The 14,893-nt window shown below is 41.4% G+C and overlaps 1 protein-coding gene across 1 annotated transcript in view; it reads left to right on the forward strand.

The window, feature by feature from the left end:
* The window catches only part of lrp1bb (low density lipoprotein receptor-related protein 1Bb), a 393,420-nt gene that overhangs the window by 340,536 nt on the left and 37,991 nt on the right, over positions 1 to 14,893 (forward strand). The window contains exons 60-66 of the mRNA XM_070446279.1: positions 1,298 to 1,497; positions 1,767 to 1,955; positions 2,128 to 2,276; positions 2,565 to 2,658; positions 3,039 to 3,155; positions 3,804 to 3,923; positions 5,626 to 5,745. Of these exons, the coding sequence (XP_070302380.1) occupies positions 1,298 to 1,497; positions 1,767 to 1,955; positions 2,128 to 2,276; positions 2,565 to 2,658; positions 3,039 to 3,155; positions 3,804 to 3,923; positions 5,626 to 5,745 (989 nt within the window). The remainder of the gene's footprint in view (positions 1 to 1,297; positions 1,498 to 1,766; positions 1,956 to 2,127; positions 2,277 to 2,564; positions 2,659 to 3,038; positions 3,156 to 3,803; positions 3,924 to 5,625; positions 5,746 to 14,893) is intronic.

Consider the following 14,893-nt stretch of genomic DNA (forward strand, 5'->3'; position numbering starts at 1 on the left):
GTTCTAGTCAAGATTCTAGAAGCCGTGTTTAGCACTAACTGAAGTTTATTTAGTGCTTTATCCGGGTAGCCGGAAAGTAGAGCATTGCAGTAGAGACAAAAGCATGGATACATTTTTCTGCATAATTTTTGGACAGAAAGTGTCTGATTTTTGCAATGTTACATAGATGGAAAAAGCTGTCCTTGAAACAGTCTTGATATGTTCGTCAAAAGAGAGATCAGGGTCCAGAGTAACGCCGAGGTTCTTCACAGTTTTATTTGAGACGGCTGTACAACCATCAAGATTAATTGTCAGATTCAACAGAATATCTCTTTGATTCTTGGGACCTAGAACTAGCATCTCTGTTTTGTCCGAGTTTAAAAGTAGAACATTTGCCGGCATCAACTTCTTATGTCTGAAACACAGGCTTCCAGGGAGGGTAATTTTGGGGCTTCACCATGTTTCATCGAAATGTACAGCTGTGTGTCGTCCGCATGGCAGTGAAAGTTAACATCATGTTTCCGAATGACATCACCAAGAAGTAAAATATATAGTGAAAACAATAGTTTTCCTAAAACGGAGCCTTGAGGAACACTGACATTTCCAGTTGATTTGTCAGAGGACAAACCATCCACAGAAACAAACTGATATCTTTCCGACAGATAAGATCTAAACCAGGCCAGAACTTGTCGGTGGAGACCAATTTGTGTTTCCAATCTCTCGAAAAGAATGTGGTGATTGATGGTATTAAAGACCAGCACTAAGGTCTAGGAGCACGAGGACATATGCAGAGCCTTGGTCTGATGCCATTAAAAGGTCATTTACACCTTCACAAGTGCAGTCTCAGTCTAAAACCAGACTGAAGTGTTTCGTATACATTGTTTGTCAGTGAGTTGCAGCTTTTTCCCCAAAAAAATTGAGAGGAATGGGAGATTCGATATAGGCCGATAGTTTTTTATATTTTCTTGGTCAAGGTTTGGCTTTTTCAAGAGGGGCTTTTTTACTGCCACTGTGAGTGAGTTTGTTACACATCCGGTGGATAGGGAGCTGTTTATTATGTTCAACATAGGAGGGCCAAGCACAGGAAGCAGCTCTTTCAGTAGTTTAGTTGGAATAGGGTCCAGTATGCAGCTTGAAGGTTTATAGGCCATTACTATTTTCATCAATGTGTCAAGAGAAATAGTATTATAAAACTTGAGTGTCTCCCTTGATCCTAGGTGCTAACGCAACTAACTTTTGGTAACATTTAACCTACTGTTTTTAAAATGTTTTGTTAGTGACATCTTCTAAGACCTCGCCAACATTCCTCCCTGTGTAGGTATGTGTTCTGGGTGGACTGCTGTGAGTCCCCTTATATTGGTCGTGTGGGCATGGATGGCCGTGGGCAGGTCGTTATCATCGACAAGGAGATCTACAGCCCAACTGCCCTCACTATAGATTACACCAACAAGAGGCTGTACTGGGCTGACGACAACCACATTCTGTTTGCCAACATGGAGGGCTCCCAGAGACACAAAGGTGAGGCAGAATACAATGGGTACATTTCCTTGCATCCTCTCTCCTCATCTCCTCAAAACAAATTGGAGAATAATGGAAGTATTTGAAGTATTAAAAGTATTTGAAGAAAACTAATATGTTTAAACACAGGTCTGATTACAACACACTGCTGATCATTTGTTGGCTTCTGCAGTCATAATAGTTGTGTTTGGTAAGACAGATCTGCTGTCATGCTGCATGCTCATTCACTAATGGCGATTCTCTTTTGCCTGTATTGTGTCTCTTCCCAGTGTCCTACGACCACATCCAAGGTGTGATGGGTCTGACACTGTTTGAGGACTTTGTCTACTGGACGGATGGGAAATCCAAATCACTCCGAAGGGCACATAAAACAACTGGGGCCCAGGGGATAGAGCTGCTTAACTCCTGGCAAGCCATCAAGTCTGTTAAGATTTACCATTCACTACGCCAACCTGAAGGTAGAGTAACCCACCCAGYCAAGCAGTCCCCTCACCTGCCAGCCCATGGTTATGCTATTATTATATAGGACGTAATTATATAGGGTATGATATTAAGAATGTGGCTAATGTTCAGTTTAATGATGTTGTACTTTTGGTGTTGCCCCCCATCTTCCCCCCTCCCTCTGTGCAGTGCCCAAGCACCAGTGTCAGGTGGCCAATGGAGGATGCAGCCACTTGTGTCTCCTCTCCCCCAGCGGGGAACACAAGTGTGCTTGTCCAACTAATTTCTACCTCGCCGCTGACAATAAAACCTGCCTCTCCAACTGCACTGCAAGTCAGGTCAGTGCCTAGCCCCTCACACTCTCCTCGGCACTTGTAGATAATATGGTAACTCTTTTCCAGTTTGTTATTATATTCTGGGTTTTCCCTAAGGCAGATCTGTTGTTTCATGCTTTTTCTCTTTGTTTATATCACACTCTCTCTTCTTTCCTGCCTTGCTTCTGTAGCTTAAGTCCCATGAAAATAGTAGTGTTGCTTTGTTATGCTTTGAACAACTCGAATGGAAAGTTAGAATCCATTTTTTGTGTTGAGTGAGAATTCAGTCTGATTAATTAGTGTGTTTTGTAGTTCCGCTGCGGGACCGACGAGTGCATTCCTTTCTGGTGGAAGTGTGACACTGTGGATGACTGTGGCGATGGCTCAGATGAGCCTGCTGACTGTCGTGAGTACCATGTTTTCCAATTTATACAAACTATGCATTACTGGACTTACTGGGGATCCTGGTATGGTAGGCCAAATTCAATCTATAACTGTATAAAAAACATTTTTATTATACATTTTTGCTGTGATCTTTTACTGTGATCTGAGAATATTTTAAATAATATTCTGCGTTTTGAAGTTAACTTTAGAACGTGTATTAAATGCATGTTTACAAATGCTTTTCAGAAATGCAAGAACTGTTGTTTTACATTGTCATTAAATATTTTTTTTATTACGAATGTGTAGCTTATCATAATACGTGAGCATACATAATGTTCAGTGTACAAGTACTGTAATTTGCTGGCTTTGCATTCTGAGATAACATTGCTAATTTTCATGCAGCTGAATTCAAATGTCAGCCCGGTCGGTTCCAGTGTGGCACTGGCCTCTGTGCTCTACCTCCCTTCATCTGTGATGGGGAGAACGACTGTGGAGACAACTCAGATGAGGCTAACTGTGGTAAGGAGGAAGACTGGAACATGCATCCCCATTCAAGAAGATTGGTGAAGTCAAATTGCCATGGTCTAAGGGGCTTCCCAGTTCTAGGAATAATATTTCTAGGGTTGTTACTGTCCTTCACACTGAGTCTTTCTGTAGGAGTCTGTTATCTGTTGATGTTCAGGGGGAAAAGCAGATAAACAATACGTCTTCAAGCAGCTTTATACCTTTAATGATGCCTTTCAGTACATCTTGCTTCAACACAAAAACATACGTCTGGTATCTGGCCACAATAACATGTCCATTAAAGAAGACTGTAGTTGTTACTGACTTTCACACTGAACCTGTTGATGTTCAGATGGAAAATCAAACAATACGTTAGCCAGTAGCTTCATACCTTTCTTACCGCTTGATACCGTTTCAAGACATGTTGCTGCAATACAAAAAAATAACAAGTATGGATTTATGTCACAATAACAAGCCCATGTGTGAMTGTGCTTTGATTTCAAAGCATTGTTATTTTTTTATTAGGTTGTTCTTTGCTAAGCCAACAACTTCACTTTACATTAAGGTGATGCAGCCTTTTGTCCTACATGTTTTCGTTGATGGATGATTTTCACCCTAAGTGGACGCTTGGTACTACCTCTTCTCCTCAATTTTATCTTTCAGAGACGTACATATGTCTGTCAGGGCAGTTCAAATGCACCCGGAAACAGAAGTGTATCCCTCTAAACCTCCGCTGCAATGGACAGGACGACTGTGGAGACGGAGAGGATGAGACAGACTGTCGTAAGAAGGACCTTCTAAATTACTACCAGAGGGATTGTTTTAGGAATCTTTAGGATTACTTTTTAATTTAGGATAGACTTCTTCTATAGGATAATTTTCCGTTTTATATATTTTTTGCCAGCAGTTCAACAAAGAATGAGATGGAAATTCTTATGTGAAAGTGTAAAGATGGTATCTGACAGATTGAGATAAATACTCCTAAAGGTCCTTACCGGTGAATTTATAGTGAAGCTCAGACAGCCTACCCTTACGTGCTGCCTTAAATAATAGGGAGTCAGATAGTGATTAGGTATTCCAAAGGCATACATGTTTAGCCCTTTCCCTGTGTGAGAGGATTAGCTATGATTGAATTAGAAAGTGAAAGAGAGAACAGAGATAGGTATTTATCTTATTTGATGGTAACTCTAGCTATCAGCAGTAAGGTTATACCTCTGACAAAATGTCTGTGGGTTGCTACATTTGTTTTGCTTGCCTGTGATATCAAGATGGAGTGAGAGTCACTATGGAGTGAGAATCAGTATAAAAGCTTTGATTAAGGAGAGCTATATAATTACTTCAGCCATCGCAATACACTGTAGGAGTCGTAGGCATTCTCACTCTTAATCAGACTGTAGATGTGTTAAGAGGATTTTGTTCTCAATGTTCTTAAACTGAACTTCAATTAAACTACTCGGTCTGTTACCAATAATTTGTAAGGTTCTTGTTGAAATGAAACAGACAGAGGCCAGTCTACCATAGTCAGCATGTTTATTTACGAGAGCTCTGCCCATCCTTACATGTACATTGGTTTATATACCTCTCATTTCGTCATAACTGTCCCTCCTCCTCTAAGACAATGACAATATAGTTCACAAGTCTTCTCCTTCTCATACATTGCCTGCCACCTATTATACAATCTACTACAAGCTCAAGGTTTCTCCCCTCCCTGGGTGGGGAGACTTCCTTCCCTGTTATCAGTTCCACAGTGGTCACAAGTTGTCTGCCACAGTTCCCTGCCTGCTAACAGTCCCTCTTTCTTATGGACAAACATTATTTATCATTATACAGAGACAGGGTAGAATTATGTTAGTTATAGTTCTATGTTAAATGTATACATCATTTAGTCATTATTCATAAAATTCATAACAAGATGTACATTTGTAAATGTAGTAGATCTTATCAGGAACACTGTGCCAATGACAGGAGGCTGCTGAGGGGAGGACGGCTCATACTAATGTCTGGAACAGTGCAAATGGAATGGCATCAAACACATGGAAACCATTGACATGGATGGTTATCTGAGTTTTGAACTGACTTGGATGTTTCTAGACTGCAGATATTTGGGTTGATCTGTTTATTGTGTTAACCTGTTTGCAAGTCAGTTATTTCTAAATCAGAGGCTGATGATTCCATCTGTAAGGTATAGTAATACATGTTACTAACACAGCATGTTCCTGCCTCTGTAAATTATAGTTATTAATCCATGTGTTCAAGGCTTTAGGGCTGTTTGCTCACCTCTTACTCCTTACGTCTGTCTTCTCTCCATCTCCCCATCTCTCTCTCTTCCCATATCTCTCTCTCCCCCCCTTATCTCTCTATCACTCTCTCCCATCCCCTATTGCTCTCCCTTCCCCACAAGCATTTCACGRTAAGGTCTACAGCAGTTGTATAAAATTTGATTTGATTTGGCCTGGTGTAAACCGGGACCCCCTCCTCCCCACAGCGGAGAGCACCTGTTCCCCGGATCAGTTCCAGTGCAAGGCCTCCATGCACTGCATCTCCAAGCTGTGGGTGTGTGATGAGGACCCGGACTGCACAGACGGGTCAGACGAGGCTAATTGTGGTGAGTGGGGGAGCGTTAAAATCATAAATCAAACCAGTCCTATAGTTTTATTGCTCCTCGGTTGAAATTGTGATTAGGAAATGAATTAATTGTACGCATGGGTTCATTCTAATCTGCTCTGTACTGATTGAGTTGAAGCAGCCATAAAGACTGGTAGTTTATCAGCACTGGATGTCAGACTTTTCAGTTGTGTGTATGGCACCAAAACAGCAGACATCACATTGGATAGTTAGTGCATTATGGTCCTTTCTTCTTTAGTGTTTTGACCCCCACAAATAGTTTATAGTATTATGTTCAGGGTATTTTCAGTGGTAGAGATACTTTCCAATCTCATACAACTATCTTTCCCACCRATCATGACTTGAAACTGAAGTTAGGAAGTCACTGAGCTGTGTTGTTCTACTTTTAAGTCAACTTCTTCCTCTGGATTAGGCTTTCAACGAWTTTTAGGTCTGCTCACATCTAGAAGAAAGAGATCAAGGTTCCACATGAATTTCCTTCTTGGGCCTTTGTGCAGTGTTAGAAAGTGTTCTATCTTTTAAGGCCGTTTTCCTCTTCATCTCAGTCCAATGGTTTTTTGAGTGGATAGATAGGCTGCCATAATCTTTGGGAAAATCGATCAGCTCAAGATCAATTGTTTCTTCACTCAAAGTATTGGTTGTTTTGTTCGATACTAACTCTTCTGAAGTTCAAAACATGCTGTAAGCTAATAATTGCCGCTAACTAAAGAGATCTCTTTTAGAYGTTGTAACATTTTAATTAACGTTTCCTAAATGCTGTTAAGTTAACAATTGAATGCGATATGGAGGATAATTAGGATAGTGAAATCATACTCCTAAACCATTGTCCTTGAGATGTTTTTAAATCTCATTCTTCCATTACTAGTTCTCTTTACCTGTGTGGATGTCAGTGTATTTCAGCACTTGCACAACTAGTTCATACATGAAATAATTCACCTCTCATTAGCCTTTACCACTTTAGGATAGCCGTTCACTGCTTAAAACGGCCTATCATTTAATAGAGATGGCTATTACAGGCCTCCAACCGCTTCCAAACAAACCTTTTCTTACTTTGTTATTTGGCTCAACCAATTGACTCAATAAGTCAATCTGAGAGAAAATAACTTCAATGGTTTCGATTGAGTGTGTGTGTGTGTGTTTGTGCCGGTCAAGTGACCGGGAAGATTTTAATTTATCGGGCATTTTAAGAAATGTACCGGTCATCCATATGCATTGGGTGCATAACCCATAAGGACGTTCACCCATGCAGCCAGTGCCATCAAAAAATGAGGCACATTTACGTGTCCTTAAAAATAGCCTAGAACAAATGACAAAAACACTGTTGCTTGTGTTTCGATGTGTAGCATTAGAAAACTTCATAGCCTATTGTTTTATTGGTTTTTGCTTTCCTAAAATAATAATTGTCCACCTCATGGTTCAGCTGTCGGGGATTTGAGCACTAAATGCATCAGGGCATTGCATGCATAGGCCTATACTGTTGGCKTAGGTGTCCACTGTATGATATTAATATAAAAATGTATATATATAATTGAAGAGAAGCTTAGGCATAGTCCCAGAGAGAGAGAGAGATTTGGCCGACGACATGCTACGACACCAACGTATATTTCATTATCCTTGTCAGATAGGCTAGYCTACTGCCTCTGCTATACAGATATGGGCATACAGGAGGAGGCTTATTCATTCATTTTCAATCAGAATATTTTTTATGAAGACAAGCATCACCTCAAGTGTATCTGTCGAAGTCAGTTGGAGAACTTTAGTACCATAGGCCTGCAGTATAATGGCTAATAACCACACCACACCAAATCTTCACAAAAGTTTCTAAACTTTATTAGGCTAATATCAAAAGTAAGTTAAGCCATTATTTATAGAGAAAATATGAGCAGGATATTATATTGCGGCTAACACGACAATACAGTTGGAACTTAATTTAGCCAAAGAAAATGGCTCTGAATGAAACAAAACACTTGAGAACTGGTTTAAAACGTCACAAATGTTTTGAACAGGCTGTATTGCAGCAATTACTAAGAAAGGCTAGTGCCTACCATACCCAACAAATGTACAGCAATAGGCTAATGATATGTACAGTATTTTACAACAGGCCTACTTATAACCTACTATATCTTAACTAAATATGGAGCACACAATTAAAGAGACAGATAATTTAGCCGCTGAAAATGTCTCAACAGAATTAACCAAAACCCGTTTTGCATATTTAAAGAACTGGTTTGGATTCATAAATATGCCTACAGTAATAACAATGATATACAGTAATAATTATGATAAAATGATTATAAATATGAGAAGAGAAAAAAAACTGTTCCAAAGTTGCATCCTACCGGAATAGCGAGTTGCGCAGTAGCCTGCATTTGGACGTGCCAACATTCTTCCCATTTATGTCCCATACAATATTAAAATCTTGTCCATGTGGAGGACATTCTCCTGGTAGGCTTTTCACTATAGGCACTTTCATTTTAACTTTCATTTTACTTCAATGAAATAGGCCTCCATCGTCGCTATCAACAGTATCCCAAGGCTCCTCTCGCTCTCTCTTTCTCTCTCCTCAGCATCAGGCGCATAAGGCCAAGGAGTGAGAGAATGGTGCTGGAGCACGAAATCAGGATGTATGATATGTAGCCCCGGACAATTTGGCCAGCTACAATTGTATTTATTGGCTTTTAATTAATCCGTTAGCCGGGAAACCCTGGTGTGTGTGGTGGGTGTTATCAGCATGCCAATCTCAACAGAAATTCATTTGAGTGACATTTGAAAAAGCTATCATCAGGATGTTTTATAATGGCATGTCACTTCCCTGCAGCTCCCTCCTTACATTGATTTCCCTGTGATTGTTATCTATGCTTCTGAGTTGCTGTTACTCTTCATCAAGTGGCATTTTTTACAAGATATTTCAGTACACTCAGACACAAATCGATCCAGTGACAAAGTTGAAAAAGTGCTCAAAAATAAATAAAAAATAGGTATACTACTCAAAATAGTCATACATTTTCAAAGATGATTTGAACTGACATTTGATTGTAAAAGTGAAGCTCTAATGAGCCAAGTAAGATATATCATCTATAGTGCTGTGTCACTATTTATTTTATATCTTGTTAGTGGCTGGTTCCTAATGAGTTTCCCCTCGTGTGTGTGTGTGTGTGTGTGTGTGTGTGTGTGTGTGTGTGTGTGTGTGTGTGTTGTGTGTGTGTGTGTGTGTGTGTGTGTGTGTGGGTGTGTGTTGTGTGTGTGTGTGGTGTGTGTGTGTGTGTGTGTGTGTGCGCACTCCCCTCCTGCCCCTGTTGTCACATTGGAACAGCAACTAAGAAATTGTTTCTTATAATGTGGGCTCGGCACCAATTTGAGTATGACACTGAAATAATAATAATACAATATATACAGTACCAGTCAAAAGTTTGGACACACCTACTCATTCCATGGTGTTTCTTTATTTTTACTATTTTCTACATTGTAGAATAATAGTGAAGACATCAAAACTATGAAATAACACATACTATATGGAATCACGTAGTAACCAAAAAAGTGTGAAACAAATCAAAATATATTCTATATTTGAGATTCTTCAAAGTAGCCACCCTTAGCCTTGATGACATTCTCTCAACCAGCTTCACCTGGAATGCTTTTCCAACAGTTTTGAAGGAGTTTCCACATATGCTGAGCACTTGTTGGCTGCTTTTCCTTCACTCTGCGGTCCAACTCATCCCAAACCATCTCAATTGGGTTGAGGTTGGGTGATTGTGGAGGCCAGGTCATCTGATGCAGCACTCCATCACTCTCCTTCYTGGTCAAATAGCCCTTACACAGCCTGGAGGTGTGTTTGGTTATTGTCCTGTTGAAAACAAATGATAGTCTCACTAAGCGTAAACCAGATGGGATGGCGTATCAATTCAAAATACTGTGTAAGCCATACTGGTTAAGTGTGCCTTGAATTATAAATAAATCACGACAGTGTCACCAGCAAAGCACCCCCACACCATCACACCACCTCCTCCATAATTCAAGGTGGGAACTACTCATGCGGAGATCATCTGTTCACCTACTCTGCGTCTCACAAAGACATGGCGGTTGGAACCAAAAATCTAAAATTTGGACTCATCAGACCAAAGGACAGATTTCCACCGTTCTATGTCCATTGCTCGTGTTTCTTGGCCCAAGCAAGTTTCTTCTTATTATTGGTGTCCTTTAGTAGTGGTTTCTTTGCAGGAATTCGACCATGAAGRCCTGATTCACACAGTCTGCTCTGTACAGTTGATGTTTAGATGTCTGTTACTTGAACTCTGTGAAGCATTTATTTGGGCTGCAATTTCGGAGGCTGGTAACTCTAATGAACTTATCCTATGCAACAAAGGTAACTCTTGGTATTCCTTTCGTGTGGCGGTCCTCATGAGAGCCTGTTTCATCATTACGCTTGATGGTTCATGTCTTAAAGTAATGATGGATTGTTGTTTCTCTTTGCTTATTTGAGCTGTTCTTGACTTGGTCTTTTACCAAATAGGGCTATCGGAGGAGGAGATGGCCGCCGTTTTACGGTCTCCTAACCAATTGTGCTATTATGTGKTTTTTTTTGCGATATTTGTAAATTATTTTGTACATAATGTTTCTGCAACCATATCTTACGGCAGAAAAGAGATCACTCACCTCGGATTAGACAAAGATTTTTTCAACAACAACAACAACAAGTAGGACTCACACAATAATCTCCAAACACCCCGCAGGGCAGACATCCCAATTATTCGCATAAGGAAGCGACACAGAGGAAGTAGAGACGGATGCCTCGTCCGGATCCGCAGAAGGCGAGTTGGAAAGCTACCGTTACCGTCAATATTACTCACCAACGTGCAATCATTGGACAATAAACTAGACGAGGTACGATCACGAATATCCTACCAACGGGACATCAAAAACTGTAGTATCCTATGTTTCACGGAATCGTGGCTGAATGACGACATGGATATTCAGCTAGCGGGATACACGCTGCACCGGCAAGATAGAACAGAACACTCCGGTATAAACGAGGGGGGGGGGGGGGGGTCTGTGCATATTTGTAAACAACGCTGGTGCATGAAATCTCAGGAAGTTTCTAGATTTTGCTCGCCTGAAGTAGACTATATTGGGATAAATGCAGGCCACTCTACTTGCCTAAGAGTTCTCAGCTATACTTTTTGTGGCTGTTTATTTACCACCACAATCAGATGCGGGCCCAAGACCGCACTCAGTCAGATGTATAAGGAAATAAGTAAACAGGAAACCACTCACCCAGAGGCGGCGCTCGTAGTGGCCGAGACTTTAACTTTTACTGGTACTACATCCCGGATCCGGGAGCACCCTCATCAGTAAAAAAGCTGACTAGCATAACCTAGCATAGCGCCACAAGTAAATACTAGCATCTAAATATCATGAAATCACAAGTCAAGACACCAATGAAAGATACACATCTTGTGGAATCCAGCCATCATTTCTGATTTTTAAAATGTTTTACAGGAAGACACATATGTATTTCTATTACTAACCACGATAGCAAAAGACAACAACTTTTTTTCTCCACCATTTTTTACTGCATAGGTAGCATTCACAAATTCGAAAAATAAGATATAATAGTCACTAACCAAGAAACAAATTCATGTCAGATGACAGTCTGATAACATATTTATTGTATATAGCATATGTTTTGTTAGAAAAATGTGCATATTTCAGGTATAAATTACAGTTCTACATTGCAGCTGCAATCTGAAATTGCGCCGAAGCAGCCAGAATAATTACAGAGACCAACGTCAAATACCTAAAACTCATCATAAAACATTTCTGAAAAAGACACAGTATACAGCAAATGAAAGACCAACATCTTGTGAATCCAGCCATATTTCAGATTTTTTAAGTGTCGTACAGCGAAAACACAATATAGCATTATTTAGCTTACCACAATAGCCAGAAACACAAGCCATTTACCAGCAGCAAAGGTTAGCGATCCTAACAAACCAGCAAAAGATATATAATTTTTGACTAACCTCATATACTTCATCAGATGACAGTCCTGTAACATCATATTACACAATGCATATAGGGTTTGTTCGAAAATGTGCATATTTAGCGGCACAAATCGTGGTTATACAATGTGAATTGTAGCCAAACTTCAAGCAATCTGTCCGGCGCCATCTTGGAGAGGCACCTAATCTAATCGATAACTAATCGTAACTTGACTAAAAAATACAGGTTGGACAGCAAATGAAAGATACATAGTTCTTAATGCAACCGCTGTGTAGATTTTTAAAATTAAGTACTACGGCATACAGCGTGCGTTACAGCGAGACCGTGCCGAAATGAATGCCGGAATTATTGTGTAACTTTTTTCAACATAAATACGAATTAACAGCATAAAGACTTCTTACTTTTTGATGAGCTTCCATCAGAATCTTGGGCAAGGTGTCCTTTGTCCAGAACAATCGTCTTTTGGTTGAAAGATGTCCTCTTGTCCTGTAGAATTAGCAGCTAACGCTAGCCATGTGCTGGAGAGGTGTCCAACACGCGATAGCGCGTGACAAATAAATCCAGAAAATCGCAATAAACTGGTATAAACTGCTATAAGTCGGTTTAAATTAACTACCGTATGATGTTTTTAAGACAAAAATCAAATTAAATCAGAGCCGGATATATAGAACTTCTCAAACGAAAGCTTTTCAGGACGCCATGCTGGTGCCTCTGGCGTCAGCCCCGCGTTGAAAAGGTCGGACCTTCCGTTCCAAGAGGATTTATAGTGACCCGATGATGCAATCCACTCCATTCAAATTCTCACCGCTTACTGACATCTAGGGGAAGGCGTATGCAGTGCATGTAGCCCCATAGCTTACATTGGAATTTATAAACTGGCACTAGAACAGAGACTCGATTTCAGAAATCTCACTTCCTGACAGGAAGTGTGCTGCAGAATGAGTTCTGTTTCACTCAGAGAAATAATTCAAACGGTTTTAGAAACTAGAGAGTGTTTTCTATCCAATAGTAATAATATATGCATATTGTACGAGCAAGAATTGAGTACGAGGCAGTTTAATTTGGGAACGAAATTTTTACAAAGTGTAACAGCACCCCCTATTGAGAAAAGGTTTTAATGCAGGGAAACTTAAATCAGTTCTACCAAATCTCTATCAACATGTTAAATGTGCAACCAGAGGGAAAGAAATTCTAGATCACCTGTACTCACACACAGAGACGCGTACAAAGCCCCTCCCGATTACCATTATCCTCCATTTGGTAAATCCGACCACAACTCTATCCTCCTGATTCTTGCTTACAAGCAAAAATTATAGCAGGAAGCACCAGTGACTCGGTCTATAAAAAAATGGTCAGATGAAGCAGATGCTAAACTACAGGACTGTTTTGCTATCACAGACTGGAACATGTCCCGGGATTCTTCTGATGACATTGAGGAATACACCACCACATCAGTCACTGGCTTTATCAATAAGTGCATTGAGGACGTCGTCCCCACAGTGACTGTACGTACATACTYCAACCAGAAGCCATGGATTACAGGCGACATTCGTACTGAGCTAAAGGGTAGAGCTGCTGCTTTCAAGGTGCGGGACTCTAACCCGGAAGCTTACAAGAAATCCTGCTATGCCCTGCGACGAACCATCAAACAGGCAAAGCGACAATACAGGGCTAAGATTGAATCATACTACACCGGTTCCAACGCTCATGTGGCAGGGCTTGCAATCTATTACAGACTACAAAGGGAAGCACAGCCGCGAGCTGCCCAGTGACACGAGCATACCAGACGAGCTAAATCACTTCTATGCTCGCTTCGAGACAAGCAACACTGAGGCATGCATGAGAGCATCAGCTGTTCCGGACGACTGTGTGATCATGCTCTCCGTAGGCGACGTGAGTAAGACCTTTAAACAGGTCATTCACAAGGCTGCGGGGCCAGACGGATTAGCAGGACGTGTGCTCCGGGCATATGCTGACCAACTGGCAGGTGTCTACACTGACATTTCAACATGTCCCTGATTGAGTCTGTAATACCAACATGCTTCAAGCAGAGCACCATAGTCCCTGTGCCCAAGAACACAAAGGCAACCTGCCTAAATGACTACAGACCTGTAGCACTCACGTCTGTACCCATGAAGTGCTTTGAAAGGCTGGTAATGGCTCACATCAACACCATTATCCCAGAAACCCTAGACCCACTCCAATTTGCATACCGCCCAAACAGATCCACAGATGATGCAATCTCTATTGCACTACACACTGCCCTTTCCCACCTGGACAAAAGGAACACCTATGTGAGAATGCTATTCATTGACTACAGCTCAGCGTTCAACACCATAGTACCATCAAAGCTCATCACTAAGCTAAGGAACCTGGGACTAAACGCCTCCCTCTGCAACTGGATCCTGGACTTCCTGACGGGTCGCCCCCAGGTGGTGAAGGTAGGTAGCAACACATCTGCCACACTGATACTCAACATTGGAGCTCCCCGGGGGTGTGTGCTCAGTCCCTTCCTGTACTCCCTGTTCACCCACGACTCCATGGCCAGGCACGAGTCCAACACCATCATTAAGTTTGCAGACAACACAACAGTGGTAGGCCTGATCACCGACAACGACGAGACAGCCTATAGGGAGGAGGTCAGAGACCTGGCCGGGTGGTGCCAGAATAACAACCTATCCCTCAACGTAACCAAGACTAAGGAGATGATTGTGGACTACAGGAAAAGGAGCACTGAGCACGTCCCCATTCTCATCGACGGGGCTGTAGTGGAGCAGGTTGAGAGCTTCAAATTCCTTGGTGTCCACATCAACAACAAACTAGAATGGTCCAAACACACCAATACAGTCGTGAAGAGGGCACGACAAAGCCTATTCCCCCTCAGGAAACTAAAACATTTTGGCATGGGTCCTGAGATCCTCAAAAGATTCTACAGCTGCAACATCAAGAGCATCCTGACCGGTTGCATCACTGCCTGGTACGGCAATTGCTCGGCCTCTGACCGCAAGGCACTTCAGAGGGTAGTGCGTATGGCCCAATACATCACTGGGGCAAAGCTGCCTGCCATCCAGGACCTCTACACCAGGCGGTGTCAGAGGAAGGCCCTAAAAATTGTCAAAGACCCCAGC

Source organism: Salvelinus sp. IW2-2015, linkage group LG2 (assembly GCF_002910315.2).
Source record: "Salvelinus sp. IW2-2015 linkage group LG2, ASM291031v2, whole genome shotgun sequence".
Classification (NCBI taxonomy): Eukaryota; Metazoa; Chordata; class Actinopteri; order Salmoniformes; family Salmonidae; genus Salvelinus; species Salvelinus sp. IW2-2015.